The sequence below is a fragment of the Drosophila pseudoobscura genome, chromosome X (assembly GCF_009870125.1).
Source record: "Drosophila pseudoobscura strain MV-25-SWS-2005 chromosome X, UCI_Dpse_MV25, whole genome shotgun sequence".
In the NCBI taxonomy this organism is placed as follows: Eukaryota; Metazoa; Arthropoda; class Insecta; order Diptera; family Drosophilidae; genus Drosophila; species Drosophila pseudoobscura.
Genome location: NC_046683.1, coordinates 55,951,815 through 55,972,193, shown reverse-complemented (window position 1 = coordinate 55,972,193; position 20,379 = coordinate 55,951,815). Strand labels below are relative to the sequence as shown.

The 20,379-nt window shown below is 41.6% G+C and overlaps 4 protein-coding genes and 1 long non-coding RNA gene across 14 annotated transcripts; 3 read left to right on the top strand and 2 right to left on the bottom strand.

Annotated features, from left to right (window-relative positions):
* Positions 1 to 1,378: 1,378 nt before the first annotated feature.
* Positions 1,379 to 3,594, top strand: LOC4813970 (F-box/WD repeat-containing protein 4). The gene is made up of 3 exons (XM_001354092.3): positions 1,379 to 1,664; positions 1,735 to 2,313; positions 2,375 to 3,594. Exons 1-3 carry the CDS (start codon positions 1,477 to 1,479, stop codon positions 2,811 to 2,813), a joined length of 1,206 nt encoding a protein of 401 aa, XP_001354128.1. The 5' UTR covers positions 1,379 to 1,476; the 3' UTR covers positions 2,814 to 3,594.
* A 406-nt stretch (positions 3,595 to 4,000) lies between these two features.
* Positions 4,001 to 10,699, bottom strand: fbl (pantothenate kinase 3 fbl). Of its 7 annotated transcripts, none has more exons than XM_015188012.2 (7): positions 10,180 to 10,699; positions 6,549 to 6,727; positions 5,263 to 5,555; positions 5,056 to 5,205; positions 4,806 to 4,982; positions 4,598 to 4,733; positions 4,001 to 4,540 (listed from the first exon to the last, which is right to left on the bottom strand). In XM_015188012.2, exons 1-7 carry the CDS (start codon positions 10,223 to 10,225, stop codon positions 4,217 to 4,219), a joined length of 1,305 nt encoding a protein of 434 aa, XP_015043498.1. In that variant the 5' UTR covers positions 10,226 to 10,699; the 3' UTR covers positions 4,001 to 4,216. The 7 variants fall into 7 exon arrangements, with proteins under 7 accessions (XP_015043498.1, XP_015043501.1, XP_001354129.2 ...); XM_015188015.2 differs by having other exon boundaries at positions 5,056 to 5,181; positions 10,180 to 10,698; XM_001354093.4 differs by lacking the exon at positions 10,180 to 10,699 and adding an exon at positions 8,800 to 9,448 and having other exon boundaries at positions 5,056 to 5,181.
* Positions 10,700 to 11,252: 553 nt separating this feature from the next.
* On the top strand, positions 11,253 to 12,997 carry LOC4813973 (charged multivesicular body protein 7). The gene is made up of 4 exons (XM_001354094.4): positions 11,253 to 11,810; positions 11,869 to 12,088; positions 12,153 to 12,362; positions 12,428 to 12,997. The coding sequence occupies exons 1-4, from the start codon at positions 11,361 to 11,363 to the stop codon at positions 12,880 to 12,882; spliced, it is 1,335 nt and encodes a 444-aa protein (XP_001354130.3). The 5' UTR covers positions 11,253 to 11,360; the 3' UTR covers positions 12,883 to 12,997.
* Positions 12,996 to 19,868, bottom strand: RhoBTB (Rho-related BTB domain containing). Of its 4 annotated transcripts, none has more exons than XM_033384379.1 (13): positions 19,541 to 19,868; positions 17,373 to 17,618; positions 17,210 to 17,313; positions 16,942 to 17,139; positions 16,333 to 16,869; positions 16,009 to 16,264; positions 15,829 to 15,945; positions 15,680 to 15,766; positions 14,806 to 14,889; positions 14,474 to 14,716; positions 14,147 to 14,417; positions 13,624 to 13,819; positions 12,996 to 13,565 (listed from the first exon to the last, which is right to left on the bottom strand). In XM_033384379.1, the coding sequence occupies exons 2-12, from the start codon at positions 17,550 to 17,552 to the stop codon at positions 13,647 to 13,649; spliced, it is 2,250 nt and encodes a 749-aa protein (XP_033240270.1). In that variant the 5' UTR covers positions 17,553 to 17,618; positions 19,541 to 19,868; the 3' UTR covers positions 12,996 to 13,565; positions 13,624 to 13,646. The 4 variants fall into 4 exon arrangements, with proteins under 4 accessions (XP_033240270.1, XP_001354131.4, XP_033240269.1 ...); XM_001354095.4 differs by lacking the exon at positions 19,541 to 19,868 and adding an exon at positions 19,431 to 19,539; XM_033384378.1 differs by lacking the exon at positions 19,541 to 19,868 and adding an exon at positions 19,431 to 19,539 and having other exon boundaries at positions 13,624 to 13,798.
* LOC117185003 (uncharacterized) lies at positions 17,618 to 19,810 on the top strand. The gene is made up of 2 exons (XR_004470492.1): positions 17,618 to 18,297; positions 18,360 to 19,810. It is a non-coding gene; the product is annotated as an uncharacterized lncRNA (long non-coding RNA).
* Positions 19,869 to 20,379: the final 511 nt, after the last annotated feature.

The window sequence follows — 20,379 nt, the reverse complement described above, 5'->3', positions numbered from 1 at the left end:
ACTGCGAGCGAGCTTACTGCGCAAAACGCAAAAACTGCTGACAGCGACGTCACCTTCGCACATTGTGACTCTCGAATTTCAGAGCTCAATGCCTATTCTAAGATATCAGTTATAGGTTCCAGAATGTTCAGATAATGTTAGGAAACGTAAGAAAACGTAAGAAAACGTAAGCAACGAACGTATCGTAGTTTAAGTTGGCTAGCAATTAAAAGAACGTTATGAAAACATCTGCATTGCATCTGCAGCATATCCCATATATGCAATCGTGACCATTTTCAGTAGATATGTAGGTAGACAAAGGCCATGTCAATTCGGATTGCCATAACTAGGAACAGCAGAAACAGCATCACATTTTCCCTCCTCATACGCACTATTATAGCTGGCTAAACTAACGTGAAACTCAATTCGAATTGAAAAACTTATGTGCCATAGTTTGATGTCTGTGAAATTAAAACCAGTGTAACAAACCAACAAAATTCACTTTCAAAGTTCTAACATGTAAGTGCCCTTACAACTATTAAGTAGACTAGAACCATGTCAACTACTTTCCACGACCCCAACCTTTCAAAGCCGTTCCACTTTGTATGTAGTTTCTCTTAATAACGTTCTCTAGCTTTCCAATTTCTACGCTATTTCGATTCATCCAAGTACACTTTCATTCGTACGGTATAAAAACCAATCAATTACGTGAGATTGATTTATTCGGAATTAAAGTAAAAATCTCGAACGAGATGCGATATACTTTCTAGACAGATCAAACAATTTCCACGACATTTTTTTTCAATCAAATGTTTTCTTCAGGTATTTAGCACAAGTATTTCGGCGGAGACTCGTGACTAATTGCGGAAACTGCGTACTAAATAACTGCAAACTTTTATAGTATAGGTGCACTGTACGCACAGACGCAATTATATATACAATATATATTTTCGGGACCACTGTCCCCAAAATTTTCAGTTCCTCATTATTTATTTATACAGCCGGCTTACATCGACAGATGCAAATCTCTTGCGTGACGTTCTGAATTTAGTTTTTATAATTAATATAGGTGGTCACTCCACTCGGATATCTGAATTTAAATTTGTATTCAGATCGGGGGTATCTCTACAGCCCAATCAAGCAGAAGAACTCTTGTTTTAACGACAGTCTGAATCGCAAGAGTCTTGCTTACGAAATCCGGTTGCTCCTGCTCTTACAGTCCCTTAGAATTAAGCGTACTTGTACTCTTTAAGTACAGGGTATACAAAAATGAACTACATTTTTAATAGTACACACAATTCAGCAAGTAACGGAATACCCTCAGCGCAATCATACAAATTTCAAACAAAAACTCGCAAATAAAATACTATCTCTTCTGTTCAACTTTTGGTATTTTTCAAGAGATTTTTTTCTTTTAGGATTCAGTCACACTGAAAACATTATTTTGACCAAAAAATGTAAATAAACCATATTTTTCGTAATTCCATTGAAATTATAATGAAGATCACAGATCTGAACGTTGACTGTCTTCTGGTGATTTTCAAGTATTGCTCTGAGAGCGAGTTGATGTCCCTAGGCAAGGCTAACCAGTACCTAGGAAGGATTATAGATGCTCACATTTTTTACCCACTTACGAGGGACCTACTCTTGTGCGGCCATAGAAATGAACCTTGTGTGGAAAAAAGGTCTGAATAGTTGAATAGGATGTGGAAGCGAAGGCAGTGTCTGTTAACAGAATATCTTATCATCGTTCAGAAACAAAACGCGTCTTACTTATCATGAGAGACTTCAAGTATCGCGAAATTGGCTGAGCGGAACATACCGCGAACGTCCCTACTATCACCATGCGCATCTGTTCCCAACGAAGTTGTGCCTCGAAAAAGACGCCTTGTACGTCACGCATGACAGTTATATACGCAAATACCGGCGACCAACTACCGAAGCCCTGCCCCGATTGTTTGACGAAGAGATCACCACTCCCACGAGAAGCGACATATCGGACTTTGTAAAGAGGCAAGACACACTCTTTGCGGGTCGAGTCTGCGGCGCGTGCTTTTTGTGCGATGAAAATGGTATCACCGAACAGCAAATGCACCAGCCCAACGAGTATCTATACTGCGTCGACTTCATAAATGACGTATATGTCACCAGCACCGATACATGCTGCAAGGTGTGGCAGCGTTCCCAAGAGTTTGGACTGACGCACTTTGATCTGGCCATGAAACTGCAGCATTCATTTAAGTCTCTGAAATTGAGTGCTAATGGTGAATGGCTCTATGGGGGTCTCTACACAGACAAAGGTCGGCGTGCATTACGGGCTATCCACGTGGACAGGTAACTATTTATTTACAGACCGCTCATTTTTCAATAATGCTGACCCGATTTGTTTCCACAGTGGCGAGGAGGTTGTTCACAGCTCAAACACCATTTCCATATATGATCTTAAAATAAAGGATGAACACATTCTTTTCACGGCAAATTTCGATACAACATTTAGAATGTTTGACCGACGCGTCGATCGAGATGTTGCCATTTGGGAGGATCCGTTCGACTCGTCCTTTTACTGCCTTGAGTACGATGGCCTGTATGCGGTGCTCTGCGGCACCAATCGACATGCCCGCGTCAATCTCTACGACATTCGAATGCCCAAATACGTGCAGTTGTTCTTTCCCGGCCGTACGCGTCAGCGGAACTGCCAGTCGCCCGTTTACAGTCTAGCCTGTGATAGCCAATATTTGTTTGTGGCCACGGACCACAATCTGCGGGTGTTCGACTTTAAGGCCAACTGCGGTGTTCGCAGGGACTATAGCCACATCTATGATTTTAATGGCTAACAAAGAACCTTGTTTTCAATTGTCAATGGCCAAAAAATGTATAGCAGATTACCCGTAGACTTATGCACTAGATATTCACATCCAAAAAAATCGGTTAAGCCATCCTTTTTAGTTCAAAGAATGCCAGCTAAGTAAAAGCGAATAAGGCTGTATATATGATACAAAATATAACATACAGACGGATCACTACAGATGTTTATTATTCTGAAAAAGGCCGTGTTGCACTTTAACCATTTACTTATACATATCTTTTAATTGTTAACGAAGTAGAACAACATTAACACTGCTGGGGAAATTTTAAAAATACCCATAATCCAGTAGGATTTGTAGGATGTGGAAGATCCCTGTAGTTGAGGCTTTCAATGAAGCGACGAATTTTTTCAGATCGTGTTTCCCAAATCTGGTTGAGATCTCCTTCTATAGAGCGCAGGGCATTCACATACGATGGGTTCCGATGGTTTCTGCTGCATCGACAGGATTCTATGTTATCTCTACTAGTTTAAATTTGTTGGATTGATATCTAAGCTTGCAGACCAGGTCTTACTAAAAAAGAGGTGGCAAACAAATAATGCGAATATGTAGAATAATGTGAGCCGAAACACGAAATTAAGATTAAAAGGTCTCTATAGTTTCATCAACAAAGTGTGTAAATATTTAATGGTAAATTGTTAAAAAAAAACTATATTTTTTTAAAACAAATTTTATTGACCTGCCGACAAATTGGAACCACAAAACTTATTTGCTAAATTAGAAACTTTAAAACATCCACTTAAAAATCATGTACACAAACGTTATGATAGAAACTTATAAGTATGCATGAATATCGTATCGTATCGTAAAGCTACATATGTATAGACATATGTACCTTGATGCATGTATGTAATACGTGATGTACATGGACTGTACGTTGCGCGCGAGACTTTACTTTGACTTTCAAATTGCAATTTCCTGGTCTAGTTGTATTTGTAATACGTTTCCGTGAGCTATAATCTATCACTGTAGAAAATTAAACTAAAACTACCAGAAATCGTTGTAACATATGTATACTCGTATCTTACAACGTTATGCTAGTAAAATTCACTTATGAAAGTGCACAGACACGTGCATATGTTCGTCAAATCGGTAAGGAAAGGAAAGGAAAGGAAAGCGGAAGTTCGGCTCAGATTGGGGGCCAAAATTGGTCGTGATTTTTTTAGCAGGCACTTTTATCTATTCTGTAATTTCATGCATTTACAACTGGCGGCAACCTTGCGATGTATAAAAACGTGTATAAACTTAAGCCGAAAAAAAATTATGTTGAATACCGAGATAATAGTCTGCAAAGGATCGATCCATTTTTCATATTTCCATTGCCCAAGTAATCTTAGGTCTACTGTACACGGAGGAACATGGTGCTACAGCGACTACCTAGTAGAGTGTTTGCTTGCTGGCGAGAGCGGCGGTGATTTCTCTGAAGGCTTATCAGCTGTGGAAGGGATCGGCGGTTCTGCCGCACACGCACTCGCATCCGTGACTAAGTGCTCAGCGCACTGCGGATGGTCAAGGCCTTCATTCAGAGCAGCTGCTAGCTCGCCATTAAATTGCAGTAGACATCCCAGGGCACCAAAATATCCCTCATGCTCCAGGAAGAGTCCCTTCATTGTGCCATTCGACCAGAACTCCATAGCGTACGCCAGCAGCTTCATGGATATGGGGTTTACACGGAGAAAGTTTCCCACAAAGACCACCTAAAAGATTTATCAAGTTAGTCTGCGATTCCAACCGATCTTGTGTTAATATTCTACCCTGTCAATCTTCTCATTCAGTGCACACATCCGTGCTATGGAGCCAATATTGTTGGTTATAGTGACTAGTGTGGCATTGGCCAGGTCTTCACGGGACACTGAAACCCGCTTGTCATCGATGTGCATTTGGCCAAAGCTGAAAACAAACGGATCGGAATATGTACAAAAACTGGCTTTAAAGGGAAGCCCGGCTTTTATCGTGTGTTACCTGGATGCCACCAAATCTCCGGGCAGACCAAAGCGATTATAATCGCCGCCATAAATGTCCTTTACCAACTTGTCCACCTTCCTGTTGTCGCCCTTGGTAGCTAGCTGTATAGCTTCCTCAAAGGTTGTGCAGCCGGTCAGCAAACAGCATAGTCCGAGGAATGTACCGCCGCCCAAGCTAAACAAAAAGAAAAGCGAAGCCAAGGAATTAGGGAGGAGGATCCTTTTGCTCTATTATGAAATGTACCAACCTTGTGCCTGAGATACGCTTGTAGTTGTCGGGTCCGTAGACAGCCAGAATGGACACACCGGAGCCAACATTCACCAATATGAATGGAAATGGTTGCGAAAAATTGAATGCACGCTTCTCGCTTTTGCTGCAAGAAAGAGAATCATCGAAACTACATACATAAATAGTATAATATGGATGTGTCTGATGTGGTGTGGCCTTTACTTACATGATGTCTCGTGCGTTTTCATAGTAGTAGCATTCGGTGCGATTGTGGAGATCGGCAAAGAGTATACCCTTGATTAGCGTATCGAGCTCGTCGAATTTGGCCAGCTTCATGTTGACCTGATCGCGAAAATCCTTCTCGAATTTGAAAGCTCCTCCCCCCGTGGCGCACACAGTGGTCACCAGTTCGGCCATGCCTTTTTGCTTGGCCAGGGACAGAAAGTTGCCCATATCAGTGGTCTGAAACCTAATGAAATGCAGGGACCCTCGTCTTTTACGTATCTCCACATTGTCCATCTGCAAGAGATATGATTAAAGAAAGAGTTAATCATATATAAGAAGTTATTTATAATTCAAAGAATCGTTGTACTTCGAGTATTTGTTCTTTTTACATTGCCTTGTGCGTCACAGTGCGTTGTGCAAGATGCTTTGAAATGGAACATTCCAAGTACTACTTCGTATATATTAGAGGCCAGTTTTTTTGGCCAGGAACACGAGTGCACTAAGCTTCATAAATATGCCAATAGACTGACGACTCGACGCGCCCCATTAAAAAAACAACAGCCACAAGTGCAAAAGTCAACGATCGCGCCATGTAAGCTTTTGTCGTCAAAGCCTTCCCTTCCTACAGTGCGAGTACGTAAACATTTATATGTATGTATCCGTAGTTTCGCTATTTATTCAATGTACCTTTTGGCACTGCCCTATTGGGTAGTAGTTTGTATTTCCATGTGCCAGCCCGACAGGCAGCCAGCCAGCCAGCGAGCGTGCGCATCTCTGATTTGACATGCAGTTGAAATACGGTAGAAGTGTTGCTCTTTTGAGCTTAAATCTCCATCATCAGCTATAGAGGATTCACACGAATGTTTGTGAAACGACGCACAGCCCTAAACTAAGCACTCCAGTGCGGTGATGTGCAAACGGAAATCTTAGACACACAGAGAGACCAGCGTGCATATGAAATCATCAGACGGCGACCCATTCCGACCTGCACAAGGTGCCTTGTTGACTCTAGACGCGCAAATATCGCCTCTTGATCATATTTTAGATGATAATGACGATGATGATGGAATAATGGCCCTCAAAAGTGCTTCTTCCACATTTTGTTACAAAAGGCACACCACACCCATGCCATCCAGTATTCATGATGAAATGCAACGAATGTCATCAACCAAAAGTGCTTGGCTCTAAAGGTGATAATAGTATGGTATATGAGTGCCCTTGAATCATTGATCAAACTCTGCCTCTCTCTGCCTCTCTGCTCGTGTGAGCGGAGGGGGATCACCTTACCTGTAAGTGCGTATCGCGGTGTCCGGTTTTGCCATATGCAGAGTTTTTGGTTAGATAACGTCGTATATTCCGTAAAATGCCCGCCTCGCGATCCTGTTCGTCTGGCGTTATATCCTTGGGTTCGAAGTACACCAATTTTGTGAGGGTGCCGCCAATGTCCATGCCAAACCATGGCATTGCTGAAAAAACGGAGAGAAGCAAGTCAATATTTAGAGATGATGGCATTTTATATTGGGAAACACTTCAGTCGACCTTCAGCTACGTCCGCCCTATCAATCTGAGAAATCTGTGATGTGCTGTGCGTTTACCTATCAGGAGTTTTCGTCTCCCAACTGCCCCTCTATGAACTTGACAGAGGATACCGCTGCGTTGTAGCACCTCCATATGTCTCAAAAGGAAATCCCATTCCAGTTGCCACTGTTTGTTCACTATATGTTTTATCTATATGTATATTAACGGGAACTGTGCCACCCTACACTTTACACGATTATCATTGCTGATATTCGAAGTTGATTAAATTTTAACTGTCAAATTTTTGATATGTATTTTTCTAGGGTTGCAATCATTCCAATAACCTCGAAAAAGAAAAATTTCAACACTAAAAAATATATACAATATAATATATAACAAAACATATATGTATACACATATTTATAGCTATAGCTCCTGCATGATACATAACATTGATGCTTGACGCTCGGGACGCACAAGGGAATACCGCAAATCACAACAAATTGCATGTCTTGTGCGAGAATTTTTTGTTTTTATTGTTGCACACCGCTGGTGTTGGGCGCACTTTTAGCACTTCGTTTTGCAGCACCCAATTTGTGTAGAATGGACTAGACTGAATAATGCTTGTAATATTGAACCAAAGTCAAGTCTCGGGCCAAGTTTGCGCCGCAAAGCCAAGCAACTAGTTTCCAAAACATTACAAGAGCAAAAAAGAAAAGAAATCGAACTTCAAACTGCTGGCCGAATGAATGTTTGAAAGCGTTTCGGTTCATGTTCATTGTGTCAAGATCGAAGTGGCCGAGAAACTATGTCACACACAAGCATATAAATGCACACCCATGCATGATGTATGTCGATGTCTGTATGGGTGTATCTTTGAGTTGCACGCACCGCTTTGGATGATAAGATCAAAGATCGATGTAAAATGTAGCGCCTCCGGCATGATGTAACTCGCCGTATTGTTATTATGAACGGAATGCGAGTGTATGCAAATAGCAGCAAATAAATTATTCCGCAGTTGAGGTACGCGAGTGAGAGGCGTAGAACGCGCTGCACATAACACGGAACTTGTAATCTAACACGCTTTCCGTTTACGTTTATTCGGTTCCACCCAATCCCATATGCACACACAGCCAAGTGCGTATTTGAGGTACATATATGTACATATGTATGAATGTGCAGTTGATTATAACTTTTTCTACACTTTATGTACAGATATCGTAAGGTATGTAATCGTATAGGTAGAGCGATTAGAGCGGGCGACCATAAACCGGAAACATTTTACTCTCACACAACCGAAGGCACAACGCGTCGATGGCTTCCAACTGCCGACTGAGACTGACGGATTATATATTAGCCGTCAAAAGCTATTGAATATTGGCAACAATTGGGTAAATCGAATCGAATCGAATCAAAACATGTGCGCCCCCGAAAGGGCGTGTCGGCGAGTAAATACACCGTTTCTTATCTGCACTTTGCTCGCGTCGGTTATCGCAGGTTGAATAAATGTCTAAAATGACCAAGTACGAGTACCAAGTATTTGACCACTCAATGAGACAGTGATATTATGTACGCGCCAGTACGAGACGACTGCTTTACTTGACTACCATAGCGCTAAGGTCGTGCCTCGATCAGTACGTTTCGATTATAGTACAAGCGATTGAATGTATTAAAACTATATCTTTTCCAGTCTACTATATAGAACATACATAAGTACATATATTTTATACAGAAGTTGGTTCGCGTAGAGAAGTGAGATTGAAGTTTAGCCAAAGTTTCCAAATTACTTCTATTCCATTCATTATCCACCCTATTATTGGGTTTGGAATCTCCCACTTAAACTGTCTACAGAATCTATCAATCAAATGTTCGTACAATTATTCCGCAGCAAAGACACATACTACATAAGTACATATGTTTGGTGATTATTCAGTATCTCGATCAGACAGAGACATATTAAATCTCTCTGTCTGTATAAGTCTGACGGAATTTCCTTGTATTATTCCTAGTGGAAACTTACACATCAGCTCATCTACAGGCGAAGCGGCAGGGCTTGGGCTGGGGCTATGGCTGGGGGCAGTAGACAACATGTAATCGGAGGAACTTTGACGCTTGTTTTGATGTTGTTGTTGTTGTTCAAAAAATGAAGGAGAGCTCGCATCCCTCTCCTTCGTCGACGGCTCATTCGTCGAACTGGAGGAGTCCTTGGAGCCGCTTCCCATAGCCTCACGCCATGCAGTGCGCCAAGAGTTTCGTTTTGTTGAGATCACAGGTGAGGTACTACTAGGTGGAGGTGAGGCGGTGGGTGCCAGCGAGGCGCTTGTGGATTTCTTATCGTTATGCAATTTGAATATTTTCAAATTGAATGAATATTTTGAGTCGCGCGTCGGAACTTTCATTTTGGCTGATTTTCTCTAAAAAAAAAGTAGTACACACAACTATATCACAGGCTTTGCTTAAAGCAAACAATTGCCGCTTATTTACAACGAACGTAATGTAGCTTCAGATTTAAACAAAATTTCATTTAAATTTCCTATGGCTTTGTGGAGAGACTCGACTCGAGACTCGTCTTTATTTGGGTTTTTGCTTTGAGAAGACGAACAGCACAGCCAACGACGTGCGATCGCGCGATCCGATCCGTAGACCGTTCGAAAACAGGCATGAAACGCGTTTGAATGAAATTTTATTGTCACTTCGTACGAGCCGAACACCACCGACGAAAACAGCGGCAACGGCAACGCCGAAAGTAAATCAGCGCCAGGCAGGCCAGCGCTTGTGTCGACGTCACCATTGCTTTCGCATATGTATAAGCTCGTCTTGTACATACATATACGTACATATGTACATACATATATGCATATGTTCATATAGACATACATATACGTATAACCGTATTAATGAGCGGAGACATCGTCGAGTCGAAATGAACTTAAACATTACGAAAATACATTTAAAACAAATCCAAAGCAACAACGACCTAGTATGAACCCTCGCGAGGAGACGGGAAGGGACGTAATCGAGCTTAGCATTTTGGTGTGCGTGTACGAGAAGAGAATCCAAAGTCGTTCATCTCTCCGATGCTAGATGCATGTCTTCTTCATCCATTCATGGTCACGCCTCAGACACTCTTTTCACAGCGACCACATCATGATAAGAGGAACTGGGGCGGTGCAAAAGAGCATTCGCAGAGTGATGAAAGTCCATGGGACAGTTCATATGTTCATAGTCTCTAAATCAGTCACTATAACCACACATACATATAATTATCATAGATCTGACCTTCGCATGCTGCCACACACCAAGTACATAGATCACTTGCGATAATGCCATCCCATACATATCTACATAGTTTAAAACATGCAGAACATGAAACAAGACAGTTTGTGTAGAAAAATCTTACCTTTCGCCAAATGGTAGCTTAGGGATATCGGATCATCTTCTATCATGCTGATATTCAATATTCAATTGGCCACTCTGCCACCGAACAATAGAATAGAAAGCCAACGGGTCGGACACAAATGCTTACAATTTTCGCAAAGGTTTGCAGTAATTGCAGATAGGGCCGATGACTTTATCGGGGATCGGGCTTGTGGTAAAAGCAAACTTAGGACGTCAAATGATGTGCTAAGCGGCGCTGGCTGGGACCGTGCAGTTCTACATATGTATGTATGTATGTGTATGTATGTGGCACGGTTGGAGCTGGAATTGATGCCCTCGAATCCTTGTGCAAAATATGATGTATTATTGTTTTCCAAAGCGTTCGGAAAGATGATATAAGTGCTGCTCTATTGAACCGACAGCATTATTGTTTGTTTATGCCACTATCTCACAATAAAAGCTTCAAAACATTTACGAGAATTTATTTATTAATTTTCAGGGATCAGATCAGCTGTTGTAGCAGTGTGACTGAGCCTCAGATATATACCGAAATATACCGTCTCATTTTCAAAATATACCGATAAAAAATGTTGTTGTATTAAAAAAGTTACAATATTCTTTCCTTTCTTGCTTAGCCTTGAAACTGTAAAATACAATATTTTTCTTTATGTAAAATAGTCTTAATATTATAAAATAGATGATACTAATCATTATATTCATCATCAGTGTAATTTTCCTTGGCATTTGGGAAAGCATTTCTTGTTCCCGTTCAAAATAAGCAAGAAAATACACTGTTTTATAGTGATAATAAATATACCTTCATCTCAATTTTCACGCCAAAGTATACCGAAGAGTAAGTGATGGTACCAGTGCTGTTAGGTGTTTAATAGATACCAAAATAGTCCATAACGGCTCAACATCTTGTTGCCATTTCAAAATATTTAATTATGTAAAATGTATTGTATATGTAAATGTGTACATACATTATATACTGTAAGGTTAGTTCTGAAACTCATTTTGAAGTTGCTGTAATGGGTTTGTGTGTTTGAGTATGTGTTGTTATTTTATTTATTTAAATTCTTCTTTTTAAACTTTCCAACACTGCAAAACAGCTGGTAAAACTGTCAAGACACGGAACACAACAACAAAAAATCAGGCATTTAATTTATTTAATCTGGAAAGTGGATTTAAAAACTGAGCGCAATGGCTCGTGATACGGAAAAATTAAAATTTAGTTTCCCTGCTTGCTGGGAAGACGTAGAAATTATGCAAATTCATTTCGCAACGTTTCGCCCGCGTCATTTAAACATTGAAGATTATGAGACAAAGATGAAATTCTGGAAAGATCTTGTAACGCAATACCTCAAGTTTTGGGGCCAAATCACGTTTAGTTTGCGGGATCTGCAACTAAAACTCATGAGAGGCGACCAACTGCCTGCCTGTCTGGATACAGTTTTATCGGAGATGTACCAGCAGAATCAGATCCGACCGCGCACCGATCATGATCTAGAAAATAGCTGGACCGGATGGCTGATAAACAGCCTGGTAAAACGTCCTTTATCCTGGAGCTGGCTCAAGTTAAAGCACAGCGTTGTGGGCGAGGATGTGGAGGCGACGAAACTAGTGGAATGGATACATCTGGAAGTTTTAAATGTAAGGAGAACACACAGTAACTTTAACTGCTTACAATCGTTGACTCATTCGCACCCAGGACATTTGCGGCCTTATGGTTAAGAAGATATTGCCCGAGAACCGAGGAAAACTGTTCCATTTTGATGCGTTCAAGTCCCTTTGCGACGTCCATCACATTCGCATCCATTCGGAGAAGGACATCTTTGCTTGCCTGATCACCCTGCATGCCCGTCATCTGGTTGGGTTGGAGTTCAAAACCGAAAAGCAAGCGCGTTGCATTCATTTAATAAAAATACCATGTAAGTGCTGAGACACTGACTATAACGGAGAGCCAATACTGATCCCTAACTTTATTCAATGTAGTCAAGGAAACAGACGATCTTAGCATTAATGAATTAGATCTTGGCGTTCACCGTCTACAGATCACACAAGCAGATCTACTTAAGCAGCTGCAGAACCTAGAGGAGGAAATCAAGGCAAACGACGAGAAGGCGCGTCAGTACATAAAGGAGAATAAGCGGCAAATGGCCAAGACATACCTTCGCAAAAGGCATCTGGTTGAAAAGAATCACGGTAGTGTAAATGATCCCTCTTAGCCTTGGCTACAGTTCTTTAACTCTTTCGATTGTGATTTTCAGAGCGACGCAGCCTTGCACTATACAACATTGAATTGCTCCTTTCTAGCGTGGAAGAGGCCCAAAACAGTGGCGTAGTTCGCGATGCATATAAAATTGGCTCCAGCACATTGCAAAAAATTCTCTCCAACTCTGGCCTCAAGTACGACAATGTCGATGAAGTTCTGGCCGATGTGCAAGAAACTCTGGAACAGCACAGAGAGGTCCAAGATGTCCTGTCCAATGGCGTATTAGATACAGCCTCCACCCAGGAAGATGATCAGCTCGAAAATGAACTGCGCGCTCTGTGTGGGGAAACTAATTCAGTATCGAATGCAGCCGTTATCAACAACAACGAGAGACTGGAGGTCGTAATTAGTGATCAAGAGATGATTGAAATGTTGGCAAACCTTGAAGTTGAGGAGGCTAGCGTCTCTCTACCAAGTACCAGAACCGTTAAACCACTGCAAGAGTGTTAGCAGCGCATAGTTAAAACTTTGTATTAGTGTTTTTTTGTATAATTTTTATTTAAGCTATGCCAAAAATCACTTTGGTGTTTGATTTGTGCATTAAAGAGATTCCGCACGAAAAGTACGTTTATAGTTTGCTTTATTCTATTTTCATTCTGTACAAAATGCGTCCTTATAATAAACTATGGCTTATGGCTATGGCTAGACAAATGTTTCCATAAGTAGGAATTCGAAAATACACGAGACATACATGCTTTGTTTTCCTATCCATTATAGTATCATATACAGAACGAGAAAAGTGTACATCCAATATATTGTAAGGCAATACAGCGAAATGCTTCGCATCGCCCGAGGTGCATGTGCCGCTCCAATACTCCAGTACTCGTACCATGCTTTGCATAATATATACATATATGTATAGGCGTATAAATATAAGAAATCCGAAGCACTTTTCGAAATGCTTCTTTGTTCAGGTTCGGCCTTTATATATTATATATACATATATGTACTTATATATGTATAAATCTAATAATCACTAAGGCAAATTTGCGCTCCTATGTATTGCAGACACGCCACTCCCAGTCCAGTCCCATAGGGTTTGTTATGTGTGGATTTGGAAAAGTATCAAAATACTTAAAATCGTACAGATAAAGCAGATCAGTACCGGCAGGATGACAATAAAACGCAGTGATCTGCAAATAAACAAAAACTATTAGGTGAATTATGATTCTTTCATTATGTTTTACGAACCTTCCTTGCCCTAGGGCCGGGTGTCAGAGATTCAGATCCATGTCAGCCTCAAGATCAATATGGTTTATCGAGTTGGCCGTGCTATTGAAGATTTGATTATCGGATGTGCTGTTGTTGCCCGTTTGCCCCGCTGTGGTCCCGCTGTTGTCTCCGCCCGTACCTCGCTTCGATTTACCTAGCAGCCAGCAAGAGAACACTTTTTCCCAATTTTGCACATTAATTATCGCGAAGATGGATTTGAGTTTTTACATGAGAGAGCAAGGAAATTATAACAAACGGAAAATCGTAACTAGGCCTCAGAGAACCGATGAATTTATATATGTACATAAGTAAAAACCGCCGTCGGCGACTTTTTCCAACACAAAAGTAATTTTAAGTACATATGTTAAAAACATTAAAAATTGTGTGTGAAAACTAGTTCGATTGAAGCCTTAACTCGCCTGAACTTTTGGAGGTGTCTGGGTACACCATGTTGGGATGTGGGATGTGGGAGAGATAGAATGAAGAGTGTGTGACCACTTACCTCCTGTAAAGCACAAACAGCCCTCGTCATCGCTGGGCGAGTCTCGACGCGAGCTCTTTAGCTTTACTTCCTTGTTCAGCTCGTTTAAACAGCGCTGATAGTAGTCGTAGTCCTTCAGATACCACACGGGTGGCCAGCGATGTTCCCGCAAATATTCTTGATTATCCTGGTGCAGCGCCTTCAGGCCCTTGAGTGAGAACTTACAAATAATGTTGTAATTGACGCACAGATACGACATGCACCATTCGGCCAACTGATGTGCGTTGTGCAGCTGCGCAGGAAAACACAATTAGTAATGCAAATACTTCACAATGGCCAATTACTAACCTTTACTGGCTCCAGCAACTTTAAGCAATGATCCACTGTTTCATTGGTTTCGTTCTGTGAAATTAGTGTGAGATCCTCGATGACTCGGCACTCAACTAGATTGAGCAGACGCGGCAGGCATAATCGATTGGCTAGCTCTAGCAGATTGAGACATTTGACGGCCGAAATAGGTGGAATCTGGTCAGTGTACAGATAGCACAGTAGCTTATGGAATGTGTAGATTGTAACGCCAGGGAATACGATCTAACACACAAAGAAACTTGAGATTGTTAATAAACACACACACACATAATAGCAAATCCTACTACTGCATCCTCATCTAAGACTCTTACCACATTGGAATGGGCTTCGCGAAAGTCGCCTAGCAGCATGGCGCGCATCACGTCGCACCGTCCCACCAGTACAGCCCGGTGTGCCTGTAAGAATTACAAAATTTACCGAAGAAAAATATTTTAAGTAGACGTGGGCAGGGTTTTTATACACGATACTTATAGAGTATGGGGGTATATTCGATTTGTGGTGCAAATGGCTGTGTAACACCCAGAAGGATGCGTTTCCAAAACCATAAAGTACAGACAGGTACATATATTCCTCTAAGCATCGATAGCCGAGTCGATAGAGCTTTGTCGGTCTGTCCGTCTTGTTTGACGCCTAGTTCTTAGAGTTCTAGAGTAACCAAATTTGGTGTACGGACCTCTGTGATATCACACTGAATCAAGTTTGTTTCAAAATGTTTGTCCCGCCCCCTTCCTTGCAGAATCATAGAGAATGATCATATCCACCAGATTGCCGAATCTGGATAAGATTGGATCATTTTTATAGACAAAAGGAACAAATGAAAGTGCAGTGGCAACGGTACGCCTTTCACGCGCTTACTAATTTTCTCTCTCTCTCTCTCCCCCCCTTTTTTCTGTCTGTCACACTCTTCCTCATGCAGTGTGCGCGCTCTGGCGGAGGGGAGCGAGATAAAACAGCTGGTGTTGTTGTGAGTATAGAGAAAAAAGAGGCAGATATAAAAAAGCTGACATGTACATATACTAACTGAGGATCGGGTACAAACATAGAGTCGCGACCCTTGCCGTTTAAAAATAATAAAAAAAAAAGTCATATTTCGGTTGTGCGTCTGGTAGACAGCAGTTGTCGAACAATAAATAAATCTCGGAGCAAGGACGTGGCTGCCTCTTCTCCAAATATATATCCTCTCACCTTCATTAAACCGTCATCCAACTCGAAGGTGACATCGCTGAAGCAGCCGTCCCCAATGCAATGACGCTCCAGACTTTCTTTGATGCGCTGAAATAGTAAGGAAAGAGCGAGTTAAATCGGAATAGACATAATCAGAAGGCATAGCTTACAAGACAAATGTGCGGATTTGGTTCATCACTGGAGGAGCTGTCCATAACAGTTTGTGGCTTGGACAGAAGCTGCGTCAATTGCGGAAGTTCTAACAAATCGGCGGCATCTCTGATTTCCTGTCAGTAAGCACAATCGATTGAAAATGTCACCATGGAGGCAGAATGGTTGGCTTTCTTTACCTGCAGATTGTTGCAGCTTTTGTCAATGGTGCCCGTATAAATAAACCTGAGGCATTGGTGCAGGGCCTGGGGCGAGATGAGCTTGCTGAGCGTCACAATTGTTTGCAGTCCGTTCACGCCACGCTGGTTCTCCACCTGCATTAGCCGTATGCTCTGTAGAACGGGATGATGTAGCTCTCTGTACAGATCGTTGGAATGCTTTGACTCTAGAGGCAGGGCCTGATAGCTAGAGCGTCGCTTTAAATGTTCCCACATCCTGTGACCATACAAAAATAAAGGGTGTTAGCGCAGGTTCCAGATTCAAAGACAACTGTCATCACATACCGCTGTGTTCGGGATTCGTAGCGGATAAGAGATTCAGTGTCGTCGTTAAAGTCCGCAATGGTCGCCTCTCCGAACGTTGAGCTGACCATACTGGACTCGCTGCTACTGCGACCTCCCATGTCGCTTAGCTCTGTGCTCAGGAGACGCTGGAATGTACTAGATGCGGCAGACAGCATAAATCTATGCACGGCAAACTTGGTTCCCCCTGCCCCCACCAGGATGAGGTCTGTGTAGGCTTGCGACAGGAACATGTTGTAGATATCCTGCCGGTAGTGACCCACCATCACGGTGACCTCTGGTGGCGGCGGTTTTGGCGGCCGAAACGGTGCCTGCAGCAACGGTTTCTGCACCTTCTTCAGGTTTGTCATCCAGAACCTCTGCTGACGACGGGCAATCAACGCCGAACGGATGGCATTCTCGAACACTTCATTCACGCCAAAGTACGTAAAGACACTGGTCTCGTAGTAGGCAACGCCCAGCTCCTTGGCCACAGCTCGTGCCTCGTCCGGCATGACCAGGTCGCTCTTTAGGGCGGCCCTAAAACAAACAAAAAGAGGCAGAAAGAGGTAAACGTTGGGACTTGAGCTTGAGGTGTGTAAAATAGCGTACCGCACAAATGTACCCTTTTCACCAAAATACGACAGATAATTCTCATCGCGGTACATATAACGCAGATCGTTTTTGCAGCCCACGAGTATCACGGGCACATCGGGACAGAACCGTCGTATTTCGGGATACCACATAACCTTGCAGTTTCGCAATGAAATGGGGCTCGCGATAGAGAAGCACAGAAGCACCACATCGGATCTGCCAAAGAGAAGCGCAAAGATTAGATACGCTCTAAAAAGGCAATCATTCTATAGAATTGTTGACCAACCGTCCGTAAGCAAACCGTCGGTCTTTGTCATGATCGCCGAATGTGTCCCACAGCCGCAGCGAGACATTCACTCCATCGACCACCTCCCATGACCTTTCAAGTACCTTGAAGATAATAAAGGAATTATATGGAATGCATACATGTAGGAACGATTGCAGCTTACGTCTTTGTATATGCGATACTGATCGATCGCCCACACGGTTGGTACATGCGTGGAAAGCAGCTGCGAGAGCGAAACATGCTTGTTGCAGGCTCGTGCACAGATAAGTCGCGTCTTACCCACTGCTGTGTCTCCCACCAGTACGCACTTAACCAGCTCTTGATGGGGCTGTTCGTTATCCATGTTCGACAGGAAGCCAACTGAAAGGGTTCGGGCTCGGGTTCTGGGTTCCCACAACTGGATTCTGGACTATAAAAAGAAAAAAGAAAAGCAAATCAACTAATTTTTCTCTATGTAAATATGGTATAAGTACATAGATCAGCAGATTATGGAGGTTTTAGATTGCTTTCGAAGATCGTATACTTATTACTCGCGGAACGAACGAACAAATTAGTTATAGATATTTCCTCCTGCCCTTATGAACATTTTGTATTTTTGTGTTGCGGAATAGACGTTCGACTAAAGCTTGTCTTCTTATTCATTGGTTTAACGATATTAGGATAAGAAAATCCATTTTCGGCATGTGCTAATCAAGTGTAACCCTCTCGGCCATACCGTTACCATAGGGTGGGGTGTGCTTTCGTCACTAGAGTAATAATTGTACCTGTTCTGCTATGTTTACGTTTTTCAATGGAAACCAGTAAAAGGCGTAAAGCAAGCCACAATTAAGAATCTTTCCATACAGTGGGATATTGCTGTTGCTTTACAAATCGATTAAGATTGGATAAATTCGAGGGCACATGCTAAGTTTTTATTCAACAATCTCGTGAAGTCGAGATATGATAATTAATTAATAATACACAGACGCAGTAAGAACTCTGAAGTCGATATGCTCGACTGGAGAACTATCCAGCCCCTTTCTTTTGTGAAAAAAACTTCCAATTTTAACTACCTACATTTGATAGCACAAATTACCTATAAACTTTAGGTCAGTCATTTATTGTTATGTTACTCCAGAAGAGACACGCATTTTTTAATGATCTTTTTTAGAGCTACGCGTGGCACGATCCTCTCATACAAAATGACAATGCATTGACCCCTGCCGAGGCACGCACTGGCTCCCGTCCAAGCAGCTCTTTTGGTCTCGTCTCTAATTGAATTTAATTGGATCTGCAATAACAATATCTGCGCTCAAACCTCAGCGACAAAGAGACCACACACACCAGACACTGCATGTGTAAGATCTGCATTGTCGGGCGATCCTGAGGTCGATCTTGAGATCGAGAGCTTCAGTCTATTTTTGGAACTGGAACAATTCAAATTAAATCAAACATAGGAAGAGGCAAATCGATACCCACGGCAGCTAGCAACGTTTTAACATTTTTCGATCGAACACAAAAGTACTAGAACTTCTGTAGTTGGAGTTTAAACAACAGATTAACAATTCGAGACTTTCAACAATCAATTGATAATGAAAAGAAAACAAGAACAAGCGCGGGGCTTCGTTTGATTTGTTTTTGTTTTTTGGCACAATCTTGACTTATAATTGTAATTTATGAAGCGGGAGGCTCAAGTCAAGTCAAGTAAATAATATTATCGCAAATTACGCCAAAGGAGATAGCAATTAAAGAGGTCGGTCGGTTGCATTGTCAACAAAGATAGAAAGAAACTTAATTATGGGTAATCTAGGTTTAATTTAGCTGAAATTCCAGAGGTTATTCTGTTTTTAGATCAAAAGATAGGGTATCATAAGGGTCTTAGTCATGCATCATGCTCTGATTGCCATCTTTTCGTGAATGCCGAAATGTCTCCTTTTTATTTTGCTTGCCTATTGATTTTCTCTTACCCCCCCAACACACACACGCACACATAGCACGAGCACGAACGCACACAAACTCGGCGCACCTACACTAATAAAATAGTATGTGGATCTTAAAGCTCCCTCACACTCACGCTCTGCTCTGAGGTTTTCTTAGGAAAATCTTAGGAAAGGAAACCGTTTAAACAGCCATCCATCCCCGGACACGACCATCGTACATGCCATGTATTAAATAAATTACAACTTTTATGCCGAAGAAAACATCAATGTGACATTCACTTGCACTTTTTAGCACGCATTACCTCTGTGTGGGTGCACACGGTGAATAAACAATTTGTATTGGCAATTGATTTGATTGTCGGTCCAGCTGGATGATTAGCAACTAAATAAATGAGATACAGTGAACACATACCTTGAGCTATCTGCCTCACAAGCTCAAATTGTACGCGTTTGGCCCAATGTTCTTACTTTTGCGTATTGCACTTATTATCAACACACACACTAAAGCACAACATTTTTACAATAAATTGCCATTTATTTTTGTACCAACACATAAACCACAACACAGGTCCTGGTTAAACGCGCTTCATGGTAAGAAAAATGCCATCGTTGCGTTTCCGCTGCACTGTTGTTGACTCATTAGCTTTTATTTCATGCGGAGTACCAGAATAAACGGATAAAATGCAGTTTCATTTTCAAAATATACATATACCGATGAAAAACCGAACTTATCCCACTTAAGCCCCCTTTATTTAAACAGGATAACAACTAGAGTTAAACCACGGAAAATAATACGAATAATAATTACTCTTGTTGGTCCATCTTCTCCTTTATCTTTGCTTAAACAAAAACCACGATATCATTTATCTAAACTGCGCTAAAATTCTTTAAGTTTCATCATTTTCGTGAAGAGTATTTTAATAACCACTGGGCTACAATGGGTTAATCGTTCCTGTCCATGATCAGAAATTATATTCCTCGATTTTGATATTTGGTTGAATATTACTCGCTAGATAGGGCTCTCAGTCCTTAACATATAATTTTATCATATTGATGAATATATTTTCTACAAGATTAAGTACTCTTTTTTTATTGGATTGTGCCTAAATTAAAGTTTAAGCAAAAATGGTCAAAGCATAAAACGTAAATGTGTTTGGAATTCTACGTAATTGTGGCTGGTCAACAGGTATACGCTATTAGTATGGACACCGTTATACCCTATTTCATTTCATTAATTAGGTACAATTTGTT

Bases quoted from the DNA above. Each gene is read 5' to 3' on its own strand.
- LOC4813970 (XM_001354092.3), top strand. From the start codon at position 1,477: ATGAAGATCACAGATCTGAACGTTGACTGTCTTCTGGTGATTTTCAAG. The intron at 1,665-1,734 runs GTCTGAATAGTT...ATCATCGTTCAG, and splicing joins GAACCTTGTGTGGAAAAAAG to AAACAAAACGCGTCTTACTT. The intron at 2,314-2,374 runs GTAACTATTTAT...TTGTTTCCACAG, and splicing joins CGGGCTATCCACGTGGACAG to TGGCGAGGAGGTTGTTCACA.
- fbl (XM_015188016.2), bottom strand. From the start codon at position 9,178: ATGAAAGTTCCGACGCGCGACTCAAAATATTCATTCAATTTGAAAATA. The intron at 4,734-4,805 runs GTAACACACGAT...GTTTGTTTTCAG, and splicing joins GGAGATTTGGTGGCATCCAG to CTTTGGCCAAATGCACATCG. The intron at 4,541-4,597 runs GTAGAATATTAA...TAAATCTTTTAG, and splicing joins TGAATGAGAAGATTGACAGG to GTGGTCTTTGTGGGAAACTT.
- LOC4813973 (XM_001354094.4), top strand. From the start codon at position 11,361: ATGGCTCGTGATACGGAAAAATTAAAATTTAGTTTCCCTGCTTGCTGG. The intron at 11,811-11,868 runs GTAAGGAGAACA...ATTCGCACCCAG, and splicing joins TACATCTGGAAGTTTTAAAT to GACATTTGCGGCCTTATGGT. The intron at 12,089-12,152 runs GTAAGTGCTGAG...TATTCAATGTAG, and splicing joins TCATTTAATAAAAATACCAT to TCAAGGAAACAGACGATCTT.
- RhoBTB (XM_001354095.4), bottom strand. From the start codon at position 19,538: ATGTGTTCACTGTATCTCATTTATTTAGTTGCTAATCATCCAGCTGGA. The intron at 17,619-19,430 runs GTAATGCGTGCT...TTCTTTTTATAG, and splicing joins CCGTGTGCACCCACACAGAG to TCCAGAATCCAGTTGTGGGA. The intron at 17,314-17,372 runs GTAAGCTGCAAT...ATTATCTTCAAG, and splicing joins AGTATCGCATATACAAAGAC to GTACTTGAAAGGTCATGGGA.